Source organism: Micropterus dolomieu, linkage group LG04 (assembly GCF_021292245.1).
Source record: "Micropterus dolomieu isolate WLL.071019.BEF.003 ecotype Adirondacks linkage group LG04, ASM2129224v1, whole genome shotgun sequence".
NCBI lineage: Eukaryota > Metazoa > Chordata > Actinopteri > Centrarchiformes > Centrarchidae > Micropterus > Micropterus dolomieu.
The window spans coordinates 3,136,341-3,160,605 of record NC_060153.1 but is presented as its reverse complement, the minus strand read 5'-3'; the positions used below and the strand labels follow the sequence as shown (position 1 = coordinate 3,160,605).

The 24,265-nt window shown below is 39.1% G+C and overlaps 2 protein-coding genes and 1 long non-coding RNA gene across 5 annotated transcripts in view; all 3 read left to right on the top strand.

The window, feature by feature from the left end:
* mad1l1 (mitotic arrest deficient 1 like 1) overlaps positions 1–24,265 on the top strand; it is a 96,952-nt gene that overhangs the window by 62,403 nt on the left and 10,284 nt on the right. The gene's annotated exons all lie outside the window — the stretch shown is intronic.
* On the top strand, positions 4,986–10,044 carry LOC123969263. The gene is made up of 3 exons (XR_006824700.1): positions 4,986–5,061; positions 8,595–8,626; positions 10,002–10,044. It is a non-coding gene; the product is annotated as an uncharacterized LOC123969263 (long non-coding RNA).
* LOC123969261 (intercellular adhesion molecule 1-like) lies at positions 15,813–21,504 on the top strand. The gene is made up of 5 exons (XM_046046492.1): positions 15,813–16,385; positions 17,639–17,905; positions 18,041–18,370; positions 19,484–19,741; positions 19,981–21,504. The coding sequence occupies exons 1-5, from the start codon at positions 16,313–16,315 to the stop codon at positions 20,151–20,153; spliced, it is 1,101 nt and encodes a 366-aa protein (XP_045902448.1). The 5' UTR covers positions 15,813–16,312; the 3' UTR covers positions 20,154–21,504.

Genomic DNA, 24,265 nt, shown 5'->3' with positions numbered 1-24,265 from the left:
ATAGGAGTATGGGCTGGAAGTCCCAAGGTCAAAATGGAAGACACCTCCTAAGGTAGTTGAGAATGACCGAGCTAAGATCCTGTGGGACTTCAAGATCCAGACTGAAAAACTGGTGATGGCTAACCAACCAGACATTGTGTTGATCGACAAACAGCAGAAGAAGGCAGCAGTGATAGATGTGGCAATCCCAAGCGACAGCAACATCAAGAAGAAGGAACACAAGAAGCTTGAGAAATACCAAGGGCTGAAAGAGGAGCTAGAAAACATGTGGAAAGTGGTAATCGGAGCACTGGGGGCTGTGACCCCCAAAATTGGAGAGTGGCTACAGCAGATTCCAGGTGAAACATCAGAGGTCAAACTCCCAGGCCTCTGGTAGAGGACCCGAGCATACCACCCCACAAGGGGTGAGAGGTGGCTGTGGCTCGGGAGGTAGAGCGGGTTGGCCGTTAATCGGTCAGCGGTTCAATCCCTGGCTCCCCCTGGTTGCGTGTCGAAGTGTCCTTGGGCAAGATACTCCGTCAGTGTATGAGTGAGTGTGAATGTTAGTTTCTGTTTGAGCACTTGGGCTCAGTGTGTGATTGGTGAATGCAGATGTAGTGTAAAAGCGCTTTGAGTGGTCGAAAAGACTAGAAAGGCGCTATGCAAGTACGGAGGTTTTTTATATATGTGTGTCAAGTATCAAAAGTTGGTATTGTATGTCAGGTGACATTATTCTTGTTTATAGGTGCTTTTGGAGTACCAGGGCAAATATCAAAACAAAAAAGTTAATCACTCTCAGTAAATGGCTAAAATCACTGCTCACAGACAGGTAGGACAGAGGCAGTGGTTCTCCTTTAATGCCAGATGGTTTGGTGTTACAGCTTAATTGGTACAAACTATGACCAAGAACATACTTTAAGTCTCTTCCGAACTTTAACTTGATTGTTACTTGATTGATTGTTACTTGATGTAACATACATAACTACATTATAACATGGTGTTTTCAGACCAAACGCGAAGCAAGCGTTCTGGGCAGTGGGTTTACATACAAAGTCAATACAAAGACGCGTAGAGCCGTGATTTCCTGTCGGGCAATGCAAAGGAATTCGCATGACACTGAGTTGTGATAGCCTATCAATGTTGAGATTGTCCGTACGTCACCAATGGCTTCACAGCGCTGTGTGAAGAGGGCCAGGCAGAGCGGGCGATTCAAATCTGCTGGCTGGTGGAGAGCTGCTAAACTTGGGGGAGAGGAGCAGGGAGCTCCAGCTTTTGGACAAATAAACACCCGTAGTCGGACTGGATTATATTCTAACAACTGCTCACGGGAGGAGCTCGGAGAAACTGCTTTTATCAAATTAGCTTTTTACTTTAGTTTTTGGGATTACAACGTTGATTTATCTTCGCTCGAGCTGCTCAACAGCTAGATTCCGTGCACATCCGGTTCCAGTGTTGTTAACGTCGTTTGGCACTACTCCATATTTATCTAAAAAATGGACAAAACTGGACATTGCTGGGAGAAAAGAAGGTGAGGAGGTTGAACTGCGTGGTGAGTTCAGAAAACATGTGTAAGTTGCTGCTGGAAGAGGTGTTAGAGGGCCCTCTGGTCCTAATAATAGGATCCCAATGCCCCAGTGCAGTGATGGGGACACTGTGCTGTAGGAGATGCTATCATTCTGATGAGACGTTAAACCGAGGTCCTGCCTCACTGTGGTCATTAAAGATCCCATGGCACTTGTCACAAAGAGTAAGGGGTTCCCCGGTGTCCTGGCAAAATTCCCAACCTGGCTTTCTCCATCTGGCCATCTAATCATCCCCCAGAGAAATTGGCTTAATGTTTCCCGCCCTCTCCACCTCAAGCTGGTCTGTGGTGAGTGTTCTGGTGCAAAATGGTGGATGCCACACATTGGTGGTGGTTGAGATGAGTCCCCCCCCCCCACTTCACTCTGAAGTGCTTTGAGTTTCTATGATAAAGTGCTATATAAATGTAATGAATTCTTATTTATTATTACACTCTACGGTGTACAGTACAGGATTTTGCTCCAGACAGAACTGGGTCAACCACAGTTCAATAACAAGACAGAGAAGAAACCAGTGAATGAAATATTCACTTTAAACATCATCCACTGTATAAAGATGATGGAGTCCAGTACTGGTGTGAAGCCAAGCCATAACTGGGACCTGATGGACCACAGCACCCTCCAGTGGTGATGCCACAAAAACTCACTGTCACCATTGTGGTCCCCATTTCCAGTGGCACACTGATTCACAGCTTCAGTATGTGTCCCATGCTAATAAGCTTTCTCTCTCATTTAAGTTCATTGTAATTAAGAGGGAGTTTGTTTTCACTGTAAAATACTGTAATATAAGACAATTTACTATATAGCTCATATCTGATATCAATACAAATCAGTTCTTCGGATAAAAATGCAGCCTGTTGTGTAAGAACAGTTACTTTTCACAATGTAGGCCTAATACTGAATACAATTTATCACTACTATGCTATCTTTTCAACATACAGTACATTGTCATTACTCAGAATGCAACAATAATAGATATTAAATTAGTGTTACATTGCCATCATTTTGTTTATATTTGTTTTTGAAAATGTTAACGTTACGCTATATATATCTCTGGAATCCCTCTACAGTGGCCCAATGTGCAAAAACACATGAAATATTGCCCTCCAGGGTGTCCTTCCAACCAGTGGTGTAGTCTACGTGATACGCAGGTATACGCTGTCTCCCCACTAAGAAAGGTCAAAGATTTCCGTATACCCACTTAAAACAGCGAGATGATACGTAACAACATCGTTTCGTGACAACTTTCACACGTTCATTCATAAATTCACCCGGCAGTTAAGGGGAAAGTTAAGGGGAACCTACGTGAAAGTAAAATTAGTTGCTGAGCCACAGATTCTCCCTTTTTTGCACCTCTTACTGCTGTGAAAGCTGTTGTGCATTTTAGGTAAAGCCTTAAGGCTGTCTGAAACACTTTTTTAGATTTGAAAAAACTTTATTTTATTTGTGAAAATGACAAAAGGGTGATTTCACTGCTTTTTCTCCACATGCAGACCACATTGGACAAGGTCCAGATCCAAAACCACTATACCTACAGCTCTCAAATCTGGACTAGATTACTCCAAAGAGGCTAAAGTTTCAATCAAACATAGTTTCAGATTTGTGAAACATTTATTCAATTTGTGAAAATGCTTTAAAGGCCGATTTCACTGCTTTTTTTGCATGTAGACCACATTAGACTAGGGCCGGATCCAAACCCACTATACCTAGAGATCTCAAATCTGGACTAGATTGTCCCACATAGGCTAAAGTTTCAATAACACACAGTTTTTGATTTGGTAAACCTTTATTCTGCTTGTGAAAATGAAAAAAGGGTGATAGTTCAGTGCTTTTTTCACACTCAAGATAACACAAACAAAACAATGTAATTTTTTTTTATTAGTCGATCACCAATTCCTATACAGAAACTGCAATAAGGTTAGTGTAGTGATAAGGTTGCAATCTGCTGCAGTATATCTTAACTGGAAATTAAAGCGAGTTGCAATGATGAGTGTTAAAGCCACACTTTGCCACAGAGGAGAGCAAGCCACAGCTGAGGGGATTCTGCTCTCTTGTCACTGGAACTGATGTAGTACACTGATTTTTTTCTCTGTGGCCTTGTTGTCACAGAAAAGAAAGAGAGACTATAAATATTAAGAATTCCATTTATTTGATTTTATTATATTGTTCAGGCCATTGATGAAAACCAGCTTGACAGGATTATGAAATACCTCTCAGACTTTCTCGACAGCTGTGACACCCTCACTGCTATAAGTCTGCACCACGGTGTGTTCTGACAGGTACATTCTCAATGTGATGCTGTCAGAGGTAGGTCTAATATTATATAGCCTATATTAACAGACTTTTTTTAAGCAAATAAATTACTTGGGCTAAGGTTCAAACATAGGTAAAAAAATAAATAAATACTTTTCTAGTTAATTTGTTGCAACATAAAAACTGTGTTTACTTTGTAATTAAAAACATAAATATTCCTAAACAGTTATAGGATACATTAGATATGTTGGTATCATTATTTACACAAACTTGTCATAACTTTTATTCTCAATCTGTCACCAGCATTTAAAAGTAGAAAAGAACAGTGTATCACACAAGTTAACCATGGCAGGAATTACATGAATTTTGGTTTGACAAAAACTTTTTTCAGGTTTGTCCTGCTGGTACATGGCATACAGTACACTGAAAAAAACATTTATGCACTAATCTAGATTGTTTTCTATAGGGAGCAGAAAGCATCTAAAAATGGCAAAATGGTTCAAGGAACATGGAAATGTGGGGCAGAAGAAAAAATGGAGAGGACATAAAGACCGAAGGAAAGGCAGGGACAAACAGTAGCAAAAGACAAAGTAAACGGGAAAGGCACAGAGGACTGAAGGAAAGAAAATCCAGAAAAAAAGGAAAAGGGAAAAGTAAAAATGAAGACTGCATGGACAGGGCGGGAGCTCTGCATTTCACTATGTTGGAACAGAAAAAAGATGAGATAGAAAGGAAGGAAAAAGCAAGGGAAAGTAAGGAAAGTACAATAGCTAGATATTTACAGAATGTACGAAGGACAGACACAAAAACAGAAAGAAACTGAGACAGACATGGAGGTTTTGGTAGCACTTAAAGGGCTCCAATAAGGATCAATTTTGCAGGCAGGCGCGAGGTCAGGTGACTGGTTTCTCATATAGGCTAACGTAAGCTTATAAAAACGTTTATAAGTGCTAGCTTGCTCTACACAAACCTCGTTAATAAAACAATACTAAACCGATAGATTAAACAATCCACATGGTATATTTTTCATTCACTTTGATGAAGTCGAAGGTCCGCCTTCACCGCTGAATACACGCGCGCTCCCGCGGCAGGTGAAACACTTTCTGACGGGGATAACGACCTTGGCACGACACCGGCAGCTGAATCGCCTGCCGCTCCGGGTGACACGGCGGCTGCTGCAAATGACTACAGTTTATACAAACTACAGAAAATGAGCCCGATGAGGCTGATGTTAACGTAACGTTACATGGTGAGTGAAAGTAGCAGATACGTTATCATTAATGTTATAACGGAACTGTAACAGCACTGTTGGTATATTGAATTGCACCTAGAACTACTTAACTAACGTTAAAGTGGTGGATCAATGAATGCAGGATACTGTGTGTGTGTGTGTGTGTGTGTGTGTGTGTGTGTACAGTTAGTAGCAGTTCCTGGGTGCTTGCTCATTCATTTAAGCTGATACAGTAGCTACGTTTGACAATGGTTTTGGACGATAAGTGCGCTTGAGATGATGTGGACCACTTTTTGTGTCCTCACAAATAATATTATGTAATGAATGATAGAACTGCACATAGGCCTATATTCATTGTTATTACTGCTGAGCCTTAGCTTTTCATTATTGTTAATATCTGCAACTTACACTCTTAAATGTGCATTGAAAATTGAAAAAACCTGTGCTCCAGGGACCAGATTCATGTAACATCTAAGGCTTCATGTAGCTCTTAACTGGCTGAGTTAGATGGTGATTAACACTAAACATTAGAAAATCAATCTATTCTCCCACCTGCATAGGTGTCATTTACACTGGGGACGCGTGAAACATGTCCCCACCACTTTTTGAAAGCATTTGTTAAAAGTGTTCTGAAAAATAGCTTGCAACAAGAAATGTTAAATAAAAAATTTGAGTGATATGCAATGCAATGTAAATATAGAGAAAAAAGCAAAACAATTTACTGATTATTGCATTATATTCCATTATTTTTATATTCTGAATTGTCACCTGCCACCTGAATTTTGTGTTCCCCTTTATATAAATAAATTGGAGCAGAAAATGTCTCCAGAATGCAGGAAATTAAGTGTTTAAGATCAAAAGATGAGACGAGTTCAGAATTTCAGCTCTCATTTCCTGGTATTCACATCTAGATGTGTTAAACAACTTAGGACATATCACCCTTTGTATTAGACCACCCATTTTTCAAGTGAGCAAAAGTAAAGGAACAAATAATCTTAAAGTAAATAACATTTAATATTTGGTGGTACAACTCTTGCTTGCAATAACTGCCTCAAGCCTGCGACCCATCGACATCACCAAACTGTTGCATTCTTCATTTGTGATGCTATTCCAGGCTTTTACCGCAGCTTCTTTCAGTTCTTGTTTGTTTCAGGGTGTTTCTCCCTTCAGTCTCCTCTTAAGGAGGTGAAATGCAGCTCTGTTGAGTCAAGGTCAGGTGATTGACTTGGCCAGTCTGAAACCTTCAACTTTTCCCCCTGATGAAGTCCTTTGTTTTGTTGGCAGTTTGCTTTGGGTCATTGTCCTGCTGCATGATAAACTTCCTCCCCATTAGTTTCAATGCATTTCTCCATAACTTGGCAGACAAAGTGTTTCTGTCCACTTCTGAATTCATTCTGCTGCTACCATCATCAGTTCCATCATCAATAAATATTAATGAGCCTGTTCCAGAAGCAGCCATGCACGCCCAAGACATGACATTACCTCCACCACGCTTCACAGATGAGCTTGTGCTTCGGATCATAAGCAGTTCCTTTCTTTCTCCACACTTTGGCCTTTCCATCACTTTGCTAGAGATTAATCTTGGTCTCATCAGTCCATAAGATTGCGTTCAAGGACTTTTGTGGCTCGTCTCTGTACTTCTTTGCAAAATTTCACTCTGGCCTTACGATTCTTCCTGCTGATGAGTGGTTTGCATCTTGTGGTGTGGCCTCTATATTTCTGCTCTGAGTCTTCTTCCAACAGTGGATTGTGATACCTTCACCCCTGCACTGCGGAGGTCGTTGGTGATGTCACTCACTGATGTTTTGGGGGTTTTCTTCACAGCTCTCACCATATTTCTGTCATCAACTACTGTTGATTTGCTTGGCCGACCTGTACACCAGTAGTTTCTTTCTTTTTCAGGACGTTACAAATTGTTGTGCTTGCTATGTCCAATGTTTGTCCTTCGTTCTTTTCTCAGCTTGACAATGGCTTGCTTTTCTCCCATTGACAGCTCTCTGGTCTTCATGTTGATTTATCCTCTTTAACAGGAAATGCAGTCTTTATAGGTTTGAACCAAGGATGAAAACTTAAGACTAGTCATGCAGAGCTATTTAATGTTTGGACAATCAACCTAAAAGGCAACATCTGGGCAGCAAGAAACATCTGTCAGTCACATGTTCCAATAGTTTTGCTCACTTGAAAAATGGGTGGGTTCAAACAAAGGGTGGTTTGTCCTGAGTTGTTTAACACATCTAGATGTGAATACCAGGAAATGAGAGCTGAAATTCTGAACTCTTGTCTCATACTCATCTTTTGATCCTAAACCCAAATGTCTTCAGGGAACAACAAAAACAAAGGAATTTGCCTTACCGTTCCAACACTTTTGGAGGGGACTGTATTTCCAACGATGAATATTTCTTACAGAGTTACTGAACATGAATGCATCAAGAGTTTCTCAGGGCTGATGCTCCACCGTATGCCAGAGATGCTAGCTAGTAGCTTTTTTCCCCCAGTCAGAGAGACCCAAAAACCCTAACCTTAACCATCCTAAACACCCGAGGCAACATGTAGGCTACTAGCTAATCAGAGGCAGAGTTGTCAAAAGTCTGTTGGGGGTAGAAAAATAAATGGTCAGCTTCTAACTTATTTCTAACTCCACACACCCAGATTCTTTTCATTGAAGTTGTCTTCAGCCCCAAAAGCTCCACAAAAGGCCTATATTATGTACTCCCTTAAACCTGTAAAAATACTTTGTTGAGTGAAATTGGAGGAGGGGGGGGGGGGTTCTCATTTAAATGCATTGTAATTTTGATTATCCAAACCATTTGTTTAAAACTATTTAAAATAAACTAAGCTACATGACCTCAGTGTACTTGCATACGGATATGCTGAAAATGAGTTTTCTCTCTATTGGAGTTGACGCATTTCAGGTCAACTTCCTTTTCTCTCAGTGAAGCGCTCCTCTACATTCTCATCTGTCTTTGACTTTTATTGACTTTGCAGAACTGAAAGGTTGTTGAGGTTGGCTTCATGTGTATAAATAAATTGTTGAGTGTTTTTTCTAATACTGACATGGATAAACAACATTTTATACAGACCATATCAACAGTCTTCAAATCTTTGTCTTGTTATAGGAATGGTAGAATCAGTTACCATGTGGATAATATTTTTCTAATATATCCATGTAGGCAACAGTAGGCCTAAATACAGTATGTTATTTATCTCACATAAGCCTATGTTTTTTTGTTTTATTTTTTTGACACTAAACTTTTTGATATCTTGTTCCATTTATGAATTACATCAGACAAAACTCTTCACACATGAAAAACTTTAAACTCAAGTCATCACTGTGAAGAACAGTTGTAACAAGATGCTGCATTGCCCCGCCTCCAACATCTTTCCACTTCAGTGGATAGTCAAAACAGAAGTGGATTTAAGTGTGCGCCTTACTGTGGAGTTTATTCTCATCACCTTCAGGATTTATTGCCAGACTGTTTATTTTTGTTTAGAAGACTGGAATTCAAAATCATGTTTTTTTGTTTTGTACTTTTGTCTGTTTCTTTGGTGAGTTCTCTGCACAGGCCCCATGTGTCCGGTTGTGGTAAGTATTAGAGTTTGTTTTTTTTAACAAGTTGGGTTTTTAAAGCAGGGTTCAAAGCAGCATACATTTATCAGTCATATGTAACAGTCAATAAATATGAATTCAGTATCTTAATTGATTATGGAACTCACAGCGGGACAGATCTCATTAGTGAATTAAATATGAAACTTGAAAAAATGTAGAATAAAAATATCAAACCATCAGGAATGTTGGTGCTGTGTGCACTCATTATTTTTGGTATTATATTTAGTAAGTATTTATTTTAATGTTATTCAGCTATTTTAGTTCTTTGTTTGAATGAAGGAAACACAATTGACCAAACACAAACAAGTAGGCCCACAGAGTCCACTGATGTTTCTGTTTCTTCAGGCAGAGAGTGAAAATTAGCGGTTCTTTGTCATCTGTTGATGGTGAGGGTGTTGACTAAAGTGTCACGCTCTGCGGGTTCAGGAAGAGTGAGTTACACACATGAAACACCTGGTTAAACAGACAATGAAGTGACTCACTGTTGCTGAAGGTTTCTTCAGACATGAAGAACACCAGAAACTGTAGTGAAATACCTGTGAGAAGTCTTGCAGTAGGTGATAGGCGCCAGCTGGAGTCTGTGATATTATTACAGGATCGGGTTTTGGTCATTACAAGCTCACATCAAAGAGTTCCATACTGGGCTTGCAGAGAAAGCTGCCTCCCGCAATTTATGAAAAGATACTGTATGTTGGCTGTGGTTTTCACTGCAGGTAAACTTCCCAATTTGGACAATAAATCATGATATAAATTAGATTAAATATGTTGATAAATAAATGAATGTGGTAAAAAGGAAACAAGGGAAAAATTATAGAAATACATATAAGGAAATCAATACAGGGGGGAAAATAATATTTATGTTGCCATGTCACTACACTACCCATTTATCAAGATATTTATTCTGTTTGGTCAAAGGTAGGCATATTTATTTATTTGTAATTAATAATGCATGTTTTTATTTTCTGTCACTTTCCGGCCCCAGACAAATTCTCTTACATTTGTGGGAAAATAAACCTGCATTATAGCATATATATATATATATGCTATAATGTGTATATATATATGCTATATATATATATATATATATATATATATATATATATATATATATATATATATATACATATATATATATGTATGAATGGTCCATAACTGCCATCTGCTATTATAGTGGTGTTGCTCGCCAGTGTTGTGGCTCCCTGCCTGTAACTGTCTACATTGAGTAAACTTGCTGTTGAGCAAAGTACTGTTGCTAGTGAATATTTAATCATTTACAATCTAAAGCTAAGCTAATGTTTACAACCTTTATCTGCATCTGTCTCTCTACATCTCTCCCTCTTTTCCTCCACAGAGCCTCCAGATAATGTGTCCATCAGCTTTGTTGATCACTCTGGGCCGATGTTGGAGGGTCATCAGTACACTCTGCAGTGTACAGTACTGGATGTTGCTCCTGTTGAAAACCTCACCGTGACCTTCTACAGAGGACAGATAGCACTGGGTCAACTGCAGTCCAACAACGCAGAGAAGACACCAGTGAATGAGAGCTTCACTTTAAACATCACTCCCAGTAGTGAAGATGATGGAATGCAGTACTGGTGTGAAGCCAAGCTAGAACTGGGACCTGATGAACCACAGCACCCTTCAGTGGTGACGTCGCGAAACATCACCGCCACTGTCTACTGTGAGTCTGACAACAAATTCAACCATGGCTGGGCAATGATATAACCATATTATTCCCCAACCTTTATTTGAATTTTATCATGATAATTTGATCATATTTGATTAATTTTTTCATATTTGAGCAAATTTTAATTTATTAACTGTTGTGCACTTAAAACATAAAAATACATAACAGTGAGTCCAACAGTAAAACAGGTTATTTGAATGTTGTATTATCAACATATTAGCTTCAGACAGCTATTTGCTAGCTATCAACAGCTTTAATAAAAACAAAAAACATGATGAAGAGCTCCAACAAGTGAATTTGCTGAGTTGTTTCTTTGGTTACAGATCTGACAAAATGGAGGATACAGAATGTTTAACTGAAAAATATGTTTCCTCAAGGAAATGACCCCTGCCAAGAAACACTGCCCCTGTAAAATCACATCAACTTCTTTTTACAATTTAAACAAACAAATTATATATGGGATATCTGTATACTTAATGAGTTTTAAAGGTGTTAGTTGGCTTAGTTTTAAATAATAAAAATCTTTGATAAAAGCCAGGCTAGCAAGTCTTTATTCAAAGCTAATCAAATTGTCTTGGGGCTCCAGCTTTATATTTAAAGGACAGACCTGAGAGTGGTATCAATCTTCTCATCTTACTCTATGCAAAGGAGTAAGAAAGCAAATAAGCATATTTCCCAAAATGTTTCTGCACTGTTCCTTAGTTCTTGTTTACATTTTGTGAAGAGTTTACATTTCACATGCCATTGTGTAGGCCTTAGCCTACATTTACCATATACAGTAGCCAAGAGATACAGTAGGCTATGTATTGTAACTGAAAAAACATTTTTTCTCCCCCTAACTGATTAAAAATAATACAGTGGACCAAGTATCAAAACCTTGCTGTCATACAAGACATAAACAAGCATATAACAGTGCACATTACTCAGGGAGACTTTCAAACAGTATACTTTCTCATCCTTACATTAGTCGACCACTTATTTACTTATTTGCCTTTGGCTTTAATGAAACATGTAGTTATTCTTAATTTATACACCACAGATAAACCTCAGCTAGATCATCCATCATATCCAGATCCAATCACCGTCCCATCAGGACACCGTCTACAATTGACCTGCTTGGCCGCGGGAAACCCCAGCCCCTCGTATGCCTGGACTCGCCCAGCTAGACTTTTCTCCTTCGAAGGCAGCGTTCTCACTATCAACTCTGTTGCTTTTGAGGATGAAGGGCAGTACATCTGTTCTGTCAACAACAGCGTAGGGACTATCACTGTGTCATTTAATGTGGATGTCAAGGGTAATGCATACAAATTCATAGTCATGATCGTGGCAGTAGGAGTTGTGCTGGTTATCATCATCACCATCGTCCTCTTCATCGTCTTCAACTTTTTATTAAGGCACAGCATGTATTTATAATTACGTTTCAAAATGGCACAATGAAATCAGTTTTCAGCGTAGACTGATAGAAGACAGCCTGCTGTGGTACTACTTACTTTTCACAATATAATTTTCTGATATTTTATCAGTAGAGTGGGTTGACTGTAATCTCCCAAGTGAGAAGTGTTTAAAATGATAATTTCTGCCTCTCTACCTTTCTTTAATCAGAACCAGGGCTGTGCCTATCATTGAGGACACTGTGGAAACTGTAGTATTGTAGTATTAATAGCAGTAGTGGAGTTGGTGTACTTAAATTTGACTGTTTATTTACCTGTTTTCCAAACTGCTTAATGTAAAGGATACATGTTAAATGCTTTGCTTTGCTTAAATAAAATATAGTTTAAATAAATAAACTCTAATTTAAATTAGGAAATTTATGACCAAAGAATAAGTAAACACAGCTTAACAATCTGTCTAAGCATTCAGTACCAACTTGACACTTTTCAATAGATGCACCAGATGTATTTTCCACTGGTACTCAGAATGTATTGAATGTATTATAGAATGTATTATTCAATTTACATTGTTAAGAAGTACTCTGACTTTTTCCACCATAATTTTATTCCTGTGGAGAAGGCTTACAAACACAGTTTAGGCCTCATATTAGGAAAGAAAATAATGTGCAGTAATCTAAATTACAGCTTTGAAAAAATGCAAGTATTAGAGGGACTCCTCAGTATTTCTAAAATCCTGGCAGTGGTCCTGCTCAGAACATACTGTAGTGATAGTGATAGATAAGTTACAATATATTAGGCTATATTTTATTAAAAGTTAAATAAACACAAAGGAGGGAAAACAAAGTCAATAAGTATTATGTCACTGTCATATTTGTTTTTCCTGTCTTTGTTTTTTATTCAGTTAAAAAATATTTTCATTATTCCTGTAAATCATTCGTTATTCAGAATAAAAGTGAAATTAATAACTTCTCTTGAGTCAATATTACAATCAAAGCCTAATTAGTGTGCAGTTACATAATATTCCAAATCCATTTACTCTCATTGAAAAGTTGAATAATTCCCATCTCTGAACAGGACAAACTTGATTTTGCTCTTGTACCACAGTTTTTAGGGATTACCTCAGTGTGTAGTTGGGTGTTTAACTGTGTGGTGTTGGGCAGTGTACTGTTTTCCTTTTGTCCCTGAAGGTACAGCGCCCGTAAGCCAGATTGGGAGCACCTGGGCCAGATGCTGTGGGAGGATAAATACTCCGGCCCTCGAGCTGTCGCAGCAGCTGCTGCAGCAGCAGCAGCAGCAGCAGCAGCAGCAGCAGCAGCAGCAGCAGCAGCAGCAGCAGCAGCAGCAGCAGCAGCAGCAGCAGCAGCAGCAGCAGCAGCAGCAGCAGCAGCATTCCTTTGTTTTGTTACATTATGTTTGTTACCACTCCTCAACACCCAAGCTCCGTACTTGTCACTCATCCACATTTACACCAATGATTTCACTGACTAACACACTCTACATCGTTGATTATTAGTTTAGTTATATAAGTTGTTACAATAAATATGTTTATTGTTGGCAATCCTCCGTGTCCTCTCTGTATTTGTCATGGCCTTTGAGCCGGGTTATGACATCACTTACTATATAATTTACAGCATTTAGGGCTTCCTTTTATTTTTACTAATTACATTATTTATACCATGCTGTGGCACAGTTTTGATGGTTCCTCCCCAAAGCAGCAGGTAGCAGTCAGTATTGCTGTCTACCACATTGTCTTAATTCAGACTACCACTGGGTGGCGCCACAGTCAGTATATTTATGTAAGTAATTATTTGACTTTGAACAGTAATAAAATATTATGACATTTTTTTAATAAAACATTAATTTCCTCTATACTGTTTTAAATTTTAAACATTTGTAACAAAACAATATGATAGAGGTCTCTTGTACTGATGTGTTACCTAAAATTACTTGATGTTGAAGCACTGAGCTGATCTCAAAAGCAGCAATGAGAATTGGTAGGTTCAATATACTCACGATGCAAATTAAATTAATAATGTAACCAGGTAGACCTAACTAGGGGACTTTAATGTCATTCATTGTTTATTTCTTTTTAAAAGCCATGTAAAGAAAAGTGCTGTCAGGAAAGGAAGATGTGAGACCTTAAGTTTTAGTTGGCTTTAAGAATACAAGAAACATCAATACCTGGTGATGCAGGCTGATAATGGATCTACAGTGTGAGACAGTAAAAATCATCCACATATTCCCTTAAAACTGATTTTATGAGTTTAAGATGCAGCTTCTTTGACTAAACTATGACCCTACTGAATACATGTGACAGTACCCACATTGCTGTCATTGCTGATTTATATTTATGTGGTGGTTCAGCTGAAATTCATTCCTGTTTCCTGTCCAGGTCACACTGTGCTGTAACCCTGAAAGCCCCCCCCCCCCCCCCCCCCCCCCCCCCCCCCCCCCCCCCCCCCCCCCCAACACTTGACCGTCACCCAAGGTCAGCTTCCTTTGAATAAACTTTAGCTTATTTCACTTCTGTTATTTTGCAGAGCTGGAAAACATGTTCTAAATACGTCATGGCATGGTGTGAACAAAGAGCTCAAGTGCGTCACCTCATACTTCAGTGTAATTCTATCTACAAACATCCATCCACACTGTTATTTTGCTTTGAGGCCTAAATTGAAAGTCAGTTTGTCAATACAAACCTAATAATTTAATTCGCATGAATCCGGGGGAGATAACGAAGGCAAGTATAAAGCCAGGTCCTGTTCAGCCTGTTGCTGTTTATGTTAAGTGTCAAACTGTTATAGCTCACTGTCTCCTGCTCAGACTATATCATTACTGCCTCACCTTGACCCAAAGAACAAGTTCTTAATAAACAAGTAGAGGCTTAGTAAGGCCGATAAGTAATTAAATAACATACACTGAGATTAACCACTGACTTTTGACCTGTCTGGATAGCAACTGCCTGTTGAGCCAGCCAACCGGCTGAGGTAGACTTAATTTTGGAGCTCAGATCAAATCTTTTTTACAATATGAAGTAAGGTAAAATGCTGATAAAATGCTCCTCCTAACAGGTTATATAATTTGTTTATTACATAAAAAAACCAAAATGTAAAAACTACACTAAAAATGAAGCAACAGCCAGCAGCAGGTAAACATAGCTTAGCATAAAACAAAATCAACCTACCAGCACCTATAAAGCTCACTCACTATTTAAATCTCTTTTGTTTATAGAAACTGAAGTGGAAAAATAACACACTGCGGTTTCAATGAGTGGCCATATGCCAACTACTCATTTACCCATTTTGACACAGCATTTCAATGGACTAAACCAGCGGTTCTCAAACTGGGGGAGTGGCACCACAGGGGGATATGGGTTTTAAGCAGACCTAAAGTTACATGAATGTAGCTGATGTGGTGGCATAAACAAAAAATGCTCTGATACAATCAAGGCTAACCTGAATCTCTTGTTTTATTTAAGTCTGAAATGAAATGAAAATGAAATCCCCTTTTTCTGGAAACAGGGGGCTTGAACTTTTTTCGGATTCTAAAGGGGGACGAAACAGAAAAAGTTTGAACGACTGGACTAAACAAAGAGAACCAAGATATAATGTAGCCAATTAATGAGAGAGGACTTTGTTATGGTTAGACAAAACAGGCTAGCTGTTTCCATCTGTGGCGAGAGTAGTATTCTCTCCACTTAAGAAGCCAGCAAATAAGCATTTTATAAAGAGGTAATTTGAAGAAAGTGATTCTGGTAAGGGTTTGGTTTAGATAGTATCCTATCACTGACATATCACAATTCACTGATGGCTTTCTGCAGCAGTTATGTAGCTGATTCAACTGGGCTGACAGCCAAGCACCATTAAAATATCTGCCTCTGATATAGTCCTGGATTCCTCAAGCTGGAGGGGGATGGGAGCAGAGGAGAGGAAAAACACAAAATAACCAGGCGCCAAAGAGGAATTGGGGAGTGAAAACGGGTGGAAATCCAGAATTTGTGCTGTATAAAGGGAGGATATGAGAAGGGGAAAATGTGACTAAAAGTTCTTCAAGCTCAGGATATGAAAGCAAATTAATGAGCATACCGTTTTCCTACTAAAGGGGGGAAGGGCTCTCAGGAAGGAGATGAGATGAGTCTGCTGCCAGACCACTAAAATCCCTCCAACATGCGTGTCCACCAAAAAAACTGCCATACTTTCAGCTCTGTTGCTTGTGTGTAGACTACTCATACAGATAGTAGGTTATGTGTAGGCCTATAGCTATTTTACCGCGTGTGAACCTGAAGTTCTGTGCGTTTGAAAACTGACTCCGGATCAGTCATCGTCTGCTGACAGTACCATGCTGGGATTTCCCAAAAGCTCCAGTGCATCGGGAAATCTGCCCTGGTTGCTAGTTTCAATTTCACTTCCTTTCTAATAACACCATGGCGATACGCATTTAGCGTAAGCTGTATGAGACGTCCCTTTTCTAGAGAAAATAATAAAGGGAGGACTTTTGGAGCTTTTTTACTTTCAATTTCAGTCGCACTCTCAGGACTCGTTTTGTATTACCGGACTGCTCGCTTGCTCACAAGCCCTACTGGAAATCATGTTTTTCCGTTACATATTTTTGTTTGTTCCTTTGCTGACTTTTCTGCACGACGTCCGTGTTTTCAGTTGCAGTAAGTTTTCCTTATGTGCTATGGACTGAAATGTGATTTTATAGGCCGCCTTTGAAAGCTGTTTAAGCTCCCTATAGATCAAGCTTTTATCATTAGAGGTGCGCTTTATGGACATGCCATCAAATGCAGCTTAGTGTTTTGCTTAGGTTTTATTTTATTTTGTCTTTTATGTTCTCAGGACTTGTACTTTAGCAGATGGAGTAGTAGCCTACATAAAAAAAACAAATGAAATAAATCTCCTCTTGTCATATGGGCTCTATTCTTTTAATTTTGAATTGTTTGTTAACCAAAAATATCCTAATATTTATTTTAGTATTGTTTACAATATAGTGTAAGTTATAATGTGTTTTAAACATTTGTTTTTTAGTGTATATATAGGCTAGTTAGTGTTCTAATGTACAAACCATCTTTCTTTTTTCCCATTCTGAATATTGTACTTAACATTGTAAAAGTTGCACAACATGCTATGGCAGTACTCTAGGCTACATAATTATGGTCATGCCCATAAAGCAAATCTGAATTTTGAGCAGCTTTCATTACCTAAGTATTCACAATGTGGATCACTTACCCATTCCCAGTAGCTTATGTCAGTTGTAAAAGTTAAAATGTGAAATTCATAAATTGATTCATTAAGCTTACAATTGACTAACAATTGCTATGTCAGAGGTTGCACATCTCTGGAGCAACTAGGGGTTCAGTGTCTTGCTCAGGGACACATTGGTGTCTCACAGTGCGTTTGAATCGGAGTCTCTCACACCAAAGGCATGTGTTTTATTTACTGCGCTATCACCACCAATTCAGAATCTTAAAATAGCCTACAGTTTGAATTGTTGAAATCATAGTAGAATAGCCATAGACATTGGTATTAAATTAGATAATCTATAACCTTATTGATCAGTGATGGACTAGAAATGCAACCAACATGACTATAGAAACATAACTACATACTGTGAAGGTATTTTTGGGTAGTAAAAAGGGTGGGTGTGGATGCTCAAAATAACATGAAAGCAGGAGACTGCTAATGTTATGTTTACAGACAGTTGCCTGGCAACATACCACTCCAGTAATTAAGAAAGAACTAGCTATTATAACTTTAAAAGAACAAAAACACTGTTTTAAGAGACAGTATAGAACTTTTGGTTTCTTGAATGACATTGTGTGTTAAACTACAATTATAGATGCTGTAATGGTGTATCTGATTGCTAACTGTACACTGAGCTGTAAAATCACAACCATCAATGTCTGTGTTACAGATTACAGCTGTGCAGATAAACCTGTGTTCACTCCATCCAGACTGGTAGTGAAGTATGGTGACCCAACCTCTGCCAACTGCTCTGTATGTCAGGACTGCCTCAACAAAACCTTTGGTTTGGAAAAATCTGTAGGAGAGATATCAGATAAAACCAAAACCCCGATTTTATGGACGGTTGACAGAATGAGTGAATGGGACATAACTCCCATCTGCTATTATTCTTTTAATAATAGCCCCTGTTGTAGCAAACTGCCTGTAACTGTCTACAGTAAGTAAACTTGCTGTTGAGCAAAGTACTGTCGCTAGTGATTATTTAATAATTTATAATCTAAAGCTAAGCTACTGTTTACAACCTTTATCTGCATCTGTCTCTCTACATCTGTCTCTCTCTTTTTCTCCACAGAGCCTCCACATAATGTGGCCATCAGCTTTGTTGATCACTCTGGGCCGATGTTGGAGGGTCATCAGTACACTCTGCAGTGTACAGTACAGGATGTTGCTCCTGTTAAAGACCTCACTGTGACCTTCTACAAAGGACACACAGCACTGGGTCAACTGCAGTCCAACAACACAGAGAAGAAACCAGTGACTGAGAGCTTCACTTTAAACATCATCCCCAGTAACAAGGATGATGGAGTCCAGTACTGGTGTGAAGCCAAGCTAGAACTGGGACCTGAAGGACCTCAGCGCCCTCCAGTGGTGATGTCACAAAATCTCACTGCAACTGTCTACTGTGAGTCTAACAACAATATTGACAGAAGTTGACACCCTTGTTTATCAAGTTGGCCTCTTTTGCAGTGATTGAAGAAGTATTTTGATCTGTTACTTAAATCTGCTCTAATCAATATTTTTACATTAACAATGGATTTCATGACCATGGTTATATGAAAGGGTTCTGCAGTTTCCCACATCTTGACAGACCTTTATAGTGTCTAATTATCTTGGTTTTACTTCTTTTGTTGACTCTCACAGCTTTTATCAGCGTTGATTTGAAAAAAAAGCTCTACAAACCCACTTTACGCTACATACCCAGCACCAAACATCAGAAAAAGTTAACGACTAGGGTGAATAAAGTAGAGCAGTTTCCAGCTAAAGACCCAAATATTTCCTTTGGTTTGTGGAGACCACCACTTTGGTTCAGGCTGAATCACAACAACTATTGGATGGACTGGCATGAAATTTTCTACAGACATACATGGTCCCCAAAAGAAGAAGCCTAGGCTTTGTGATCTACTGACTTTTCTTTTAGCAACACCGTGAGGTTGATATTTGTGGTTTTGAATGAAATGTCTTAACAACACTGTTGAATGGATTGTTATGAAATTTAGCATTTATTACGCTGGCAGGATGAATGGTGTCTAATTCCCATCAGCCACAGCTCTATTTGTGTTTAGAGTTAATAAACAGACGTTAGTGTATTAGACTAAGATGTTTTTTTTCACTCTGAGCATATTCATGTTAACATTTAGCTCAAAGCCCCATTTTGCCTAAACACAGTCTACTGACTAACATCTCTGAACACAGTGAGACTCATAACATTAAGGCTTAATTCTCCCAGTTCATTACAGTATCTAATATAGTGTGATAATCTTATGTCTTGTCCATGAAACATCAGTCTGCAAAGTAACTGATCCTTTAAATAAAAGGCAATGGATTAAAAGGTCAAACATTTCTCTAAAATGTTTTGGAGTAGAAGTTGGAAACTGAAAGTGAAATACAACAGGCTATTAGGGACAGTACTGTGTTGAAAGTAGGTACTCTCCACCTCTGCTTTGTTATATCTGCATCAATGATTAAATATGTCCCATTTTGCTGTAATGATGTGTTTTACTTCTTCCTCACTCAGATAAGCCTCATTTAGAGGGGTCATTACTTCCAAAACGGATTATTATCTCAGAAGGAGACCTTCTACAACTGAACTGCTCGGCTTTGGGAAACCCCAGCCCCTCATACAGCTGGACGCTCCCATCAGATAGCCCTCCCCCCTCCAGTGATGGCGTTCTCACTATCAAATCTGTTGCTGTTGAGCATGAAGGGCAGTACATCTGTTCTGTCGGGAACAACGTGGGGACTATCACTGTGAACTATACGGTGGAAGTCCAAGGTGAGTTTTAAGTTTTGTCATGTCCAGTTTTCAGGGTTAGATTGATTGAAAGTGAGACACTAAAGAACAACTGCAATATTGCTTTAAGTATAGCTTCCTCACAGCAGCATTCACACAACTCAATACATGTGACACCAGGAAGGAAGTTCATTGTGACTGTATTGGTATTTGGTGGTCTGACGTATAATATTCTTTGTTCCTTTTTTCTTTACCCACGCCCCTGACCCAACTCTCTGCAGTCAACTACACCATGGTCATTATATTAGGGGTAATAATAGGTGCTGTTGTGGTTGCCGTCTTGTTGGTAATGTTTTACCACCATTACTACAGACACAATCGAATGGGAAAGTACAACCTGAAGGACGTTCTCCGTTTATCCACACGACACTCTGCCTTGCCCACTGTAGAGTAAGCCTGCGGGAAATGTGTATGGAAAGCCAAGTAAAGTGTCTGTCTCTCTGTCTCTCAATATTTTTTATTTTAATATGCAGTGGTGTGACACATGATGGGTTTTCGTATAGTTATGCAGCGGTGGGAAAGCAAAGTTTAAGCCACCTTGTAAAAAGTGAAGTGGGCCCCTTTAGTTTTATCATTGTGCTTTTGTGGTGCATCTTTACAAATGTGTAATTAATCAGATTACCACAAAATAATTGCCACAAAGACACCTGAGGTCCTCCTTTGTAATCTAGCTTTGAGTAGTTTAAAGCCCTGTTTGTTTTTGTCTTCATGGGCACCGACATAGAAAAATATAGAATATCACCAGCCTTATCCTGAAACTAGTGCACAGCCTTGAGTTTGGTACATACCAAGAGCGCCAAAAGAGGGTGATTTTATTGCCAATGTTTTTCAGTGTTTTATTGTCACTTACTGTTACAGAAATGAATGTGTATTCTTATAAATAAAAGGACACACATATGTAAATGTAAAATATAGATCTGAAACCAATTGTGTTCCAAATCCAGCTGCAGCAGTATGCTGCATTAAAGGTTATTGATTATTGATACTGCACGTAGAATGCTGGCAGATTTTTAGTTCTATAAGTATTTTTATTATTTTATATATTGTATATCTTGTCTATTTCATAGTTTAATATTTATATAGATTTACTTTATTAATAAGTAATAAGACAACAGAGCTTATTCCTTGTATTTGTATGTATTGTATGCATGTGCGTCTATTCATTGTGTACATCTGTGTGTATGTGTGTGTGTGCTAGTTGAGTGACACTGAAAAAGAGGAATTCATACTAGCAAAAACTGTATAATGAGGAGCTGCAAACTGGAACTTCAACAAGGAAATATAAGCTTTGACCACTATTATTTTTCCAAATGTGAATAAATAATAACACTTTGTACATACAATAAGATGCGTCCATGTCTCTTTCATTGATATTTTATTGCATTTTAAAGTAGTTGCAAAAACATGGTACTAACTGTCATGATCTTGGGTTTGAGTGTGGTGTTTTTCTGTTATTTTATTATTATCCGTTTCTGCGCTACTCGTTGCCTTTGTGTTCTTGTTTGGGTTTTGTAGTTGATCGTTGCTTCCTTGTTCTCTGTTGTAATTAGTTACATGTATCCTTGTGCATTGTCTGTAGCTTTACATCCTGTTTTATTTTGTAATTTTGGTGTTTGGTGTTTTTGTCTTGCTTTGTTCCCTGTCTGCCTGTGTTCTGCTTTTGGATTTTCCTCTGTTTGGACTTTGCCTTGTGCTCCAATGTAAGACTGTTTTGTTGATTCAATAAATCCCTTCTCTGAACTGCATCCTCCTCACAAGTGTCTGCCATTTGGGTCCACACCTCAGTTTGCTGCTACTGCACTCATCCAACTCTGACACTATCCACTAAAATAAATCAAACGGAGCCAGTGTTGTTCCTAATGTTAACCCTTTAATGCCGATTGTTGCGAATTTGCATCACACCTCGTCCTTTCAGACTGCAGCTGTGATAGCGTATGTGTCCCCCCAATGCCTGTTTATGCATATTCTATATACGTACCTGGGAAACCAAGCACTGGTTTCTCGTTTATGCCAGTTGTCGCTAATTTGCATAATTCCTACATCATACGTGAATTTATATCTTTTCTATGTTCTATAGACAAATGAACAATTTCCACTTAATTTAGCATCAGCTTGAAAGAAAATTAAAAAATAATTTTTTTTTTATTGTAAATAAATGTAGGCGTCAAGTGGTTAAATTAAAGTATTAGACTCATAGATTGGCCTTAGATTCCAGTTGTCTAATGTAAACTGGTCAGACATGTTTTGATATGAAAAGTTTCACAGTGTGACAAAATGGAAAGTTCAAAAATCCCCAAAAGTATGATGCAACTGGAGGAAATAATTGGAGAGTTCCTGTTTATGAGAAACTTAATGCTTTCAGAACTCTTGAGGTTTTTGATCTTGGAGGCTTTTATGGGAAACTCCACTACAAATGTATCTGTCTATTTTAGGCTGGACCAATGACTGAATACATGCCAGAAATATTTTCCTCCTACTCTTTTCCTCCTCTCCTTTATACTTCTCCTCTGACCAGGACAAAACTTGGGGGAGATAAGAAGAGGAAAGAGGATGACATGAGAAATGTATTCTTGTTCTTTAATATTTTATCTGCACTGTTATCCAAATAGTGTTCATGTAGGCTATATGATATGTCTATCACAGCATTTATGTATGGGTTTCTCATTAGGGATTACTTTTCCCTAAATTAATTTGATTCTTGTGAGACTGGAATTAAAGCAGGTCCATCATTCATGTCCTAGTCCCCATACAGTCATGTGTATAAATCCTACAACTGAAAAGGAAGGAGAGCTTCCATTATTTGTAAGCTTTCAATAATGTGGGACTGTTGACAGTGTGATCACGAGCCCCAAAAACTGAAAACACTTCCAGAGGAAACATCTGTGCATTCCAGTGGACTCTTGCTCAGTGCCTCCCTTTTTATGAAGTCTTGTTTATCCATTGTTTCAAGAAAACAGTTATTTTCTGGCCTATTTAAAAAAAAAATTCTGATTAATTATGGGGATACTATTTACAAGTTTACATCATTGACTACCTTGTCCAAACTTCACACCCTGTATCACTCCACTCTGATCTAGCTTCAGGACCGATCCTTTCACCTTAACGGAAGGTCATCCCTTACTTTGCCTAGGTCATCCCTTACTCACACCCTGGAAGCAAGGCCACCCAGACCAGGCCAGAAGCCCGCCATCCCAAACCCCCCACGCCCCTACCTCACCCAGCAGCAAAGCACCCAGCCCCTAGGACCCACCTAGGGGTGGGAATCTCCCGGCTCCCCGCGACCCAACCACGATCCAAAGGGCCGTGACACGACCACAAAACAACCATTGACGCACCCCAAAGCACAATCCTCCCCCAGACAGGATCACACCGAATCAGAGCACCAAAATCCAAAAGAAACACCCCCCAACCAGCTCAAAAGGACCAGCCCGCACCCCCAACCCACCCCATCACCCCCCTCTCTACAGTCCCCCGCCTCTCTAAGAGCCAGCCGCCAAACCCCTCAGAAAACCGAAATACAATTGTCAGGATGCACACAGGACAGAGCCGCACACCAGCCCAGTCCAGGCCCACATCTGACACCACCAACCCCCGACAAGTACGCAAGCCAATCACGATATACAGGTGCTGGTCATATAATTAAAATATCATCAAAAAGTTGATTTATTTCAGTAATTCCATTCAAAAAGTGAAACTTGTATAATGTATACATTCATTCCACACAGACTGATATATTTCAAGTGTTCATTCCTTTTAATTTTGATGATTATAACTGACAACTAATGAAAACCACAAAATCAGTGTCTCAGAAAATTAGAATATTGTGAAAAGGTTCAATATTGAAGACACCTGGTGCCACATGCTAATCAGCTAATTAACTCAAAACACCTGCAAAGGCCTTTAAATGGTCTCTCAGTCCAGTTCTGTAGGCTACACAATCATGGGGAAGACTGCTGACTTGACAGCTGTCCAAAAGACGACCATTGACACCTTGCACAAGGAGGGCAAGACACAAAAGGTCATTGCTAAAGAGGCTGGCTGTTCACAGAGCTCTGTGTCCAAGCACATTAATAGAGAGGCGAAGGGAAGGAAAGGATGTGGTAGAAAGAAAGTGTACAAGCAATAGGGATAACCGCACCATGGAGAGGATTGTGAAACAAAACCATTAAAAAATGTGGGGGAGATTCACAAAGAGTGGACTGCAGCTGGAGTCAGTGCTTCAAGAACCACCACGCACAGACGTATGCAAGACATGGGTTTCAGCTGTCGCATTCCTTGTGTCAAGCCACTCTTGAACAAGACACAGCGTCAGAAGCGTCTCACCTGGGCTAAAGACAAAAAGGACTGGACTGCTGCTGAGTGGTCCAAAGTTATGTTCTCTGATGAAAGTAAATTTTGCATTTCCTTTGGAAATCAAGGTCCCAGAGTCTGGAGGAAGAGAGGAGAGGCACAGAATCCACGTTGCTTGAAGTCCAGTGTAAAGTTTCCACAGTCAGTGATGGTTTG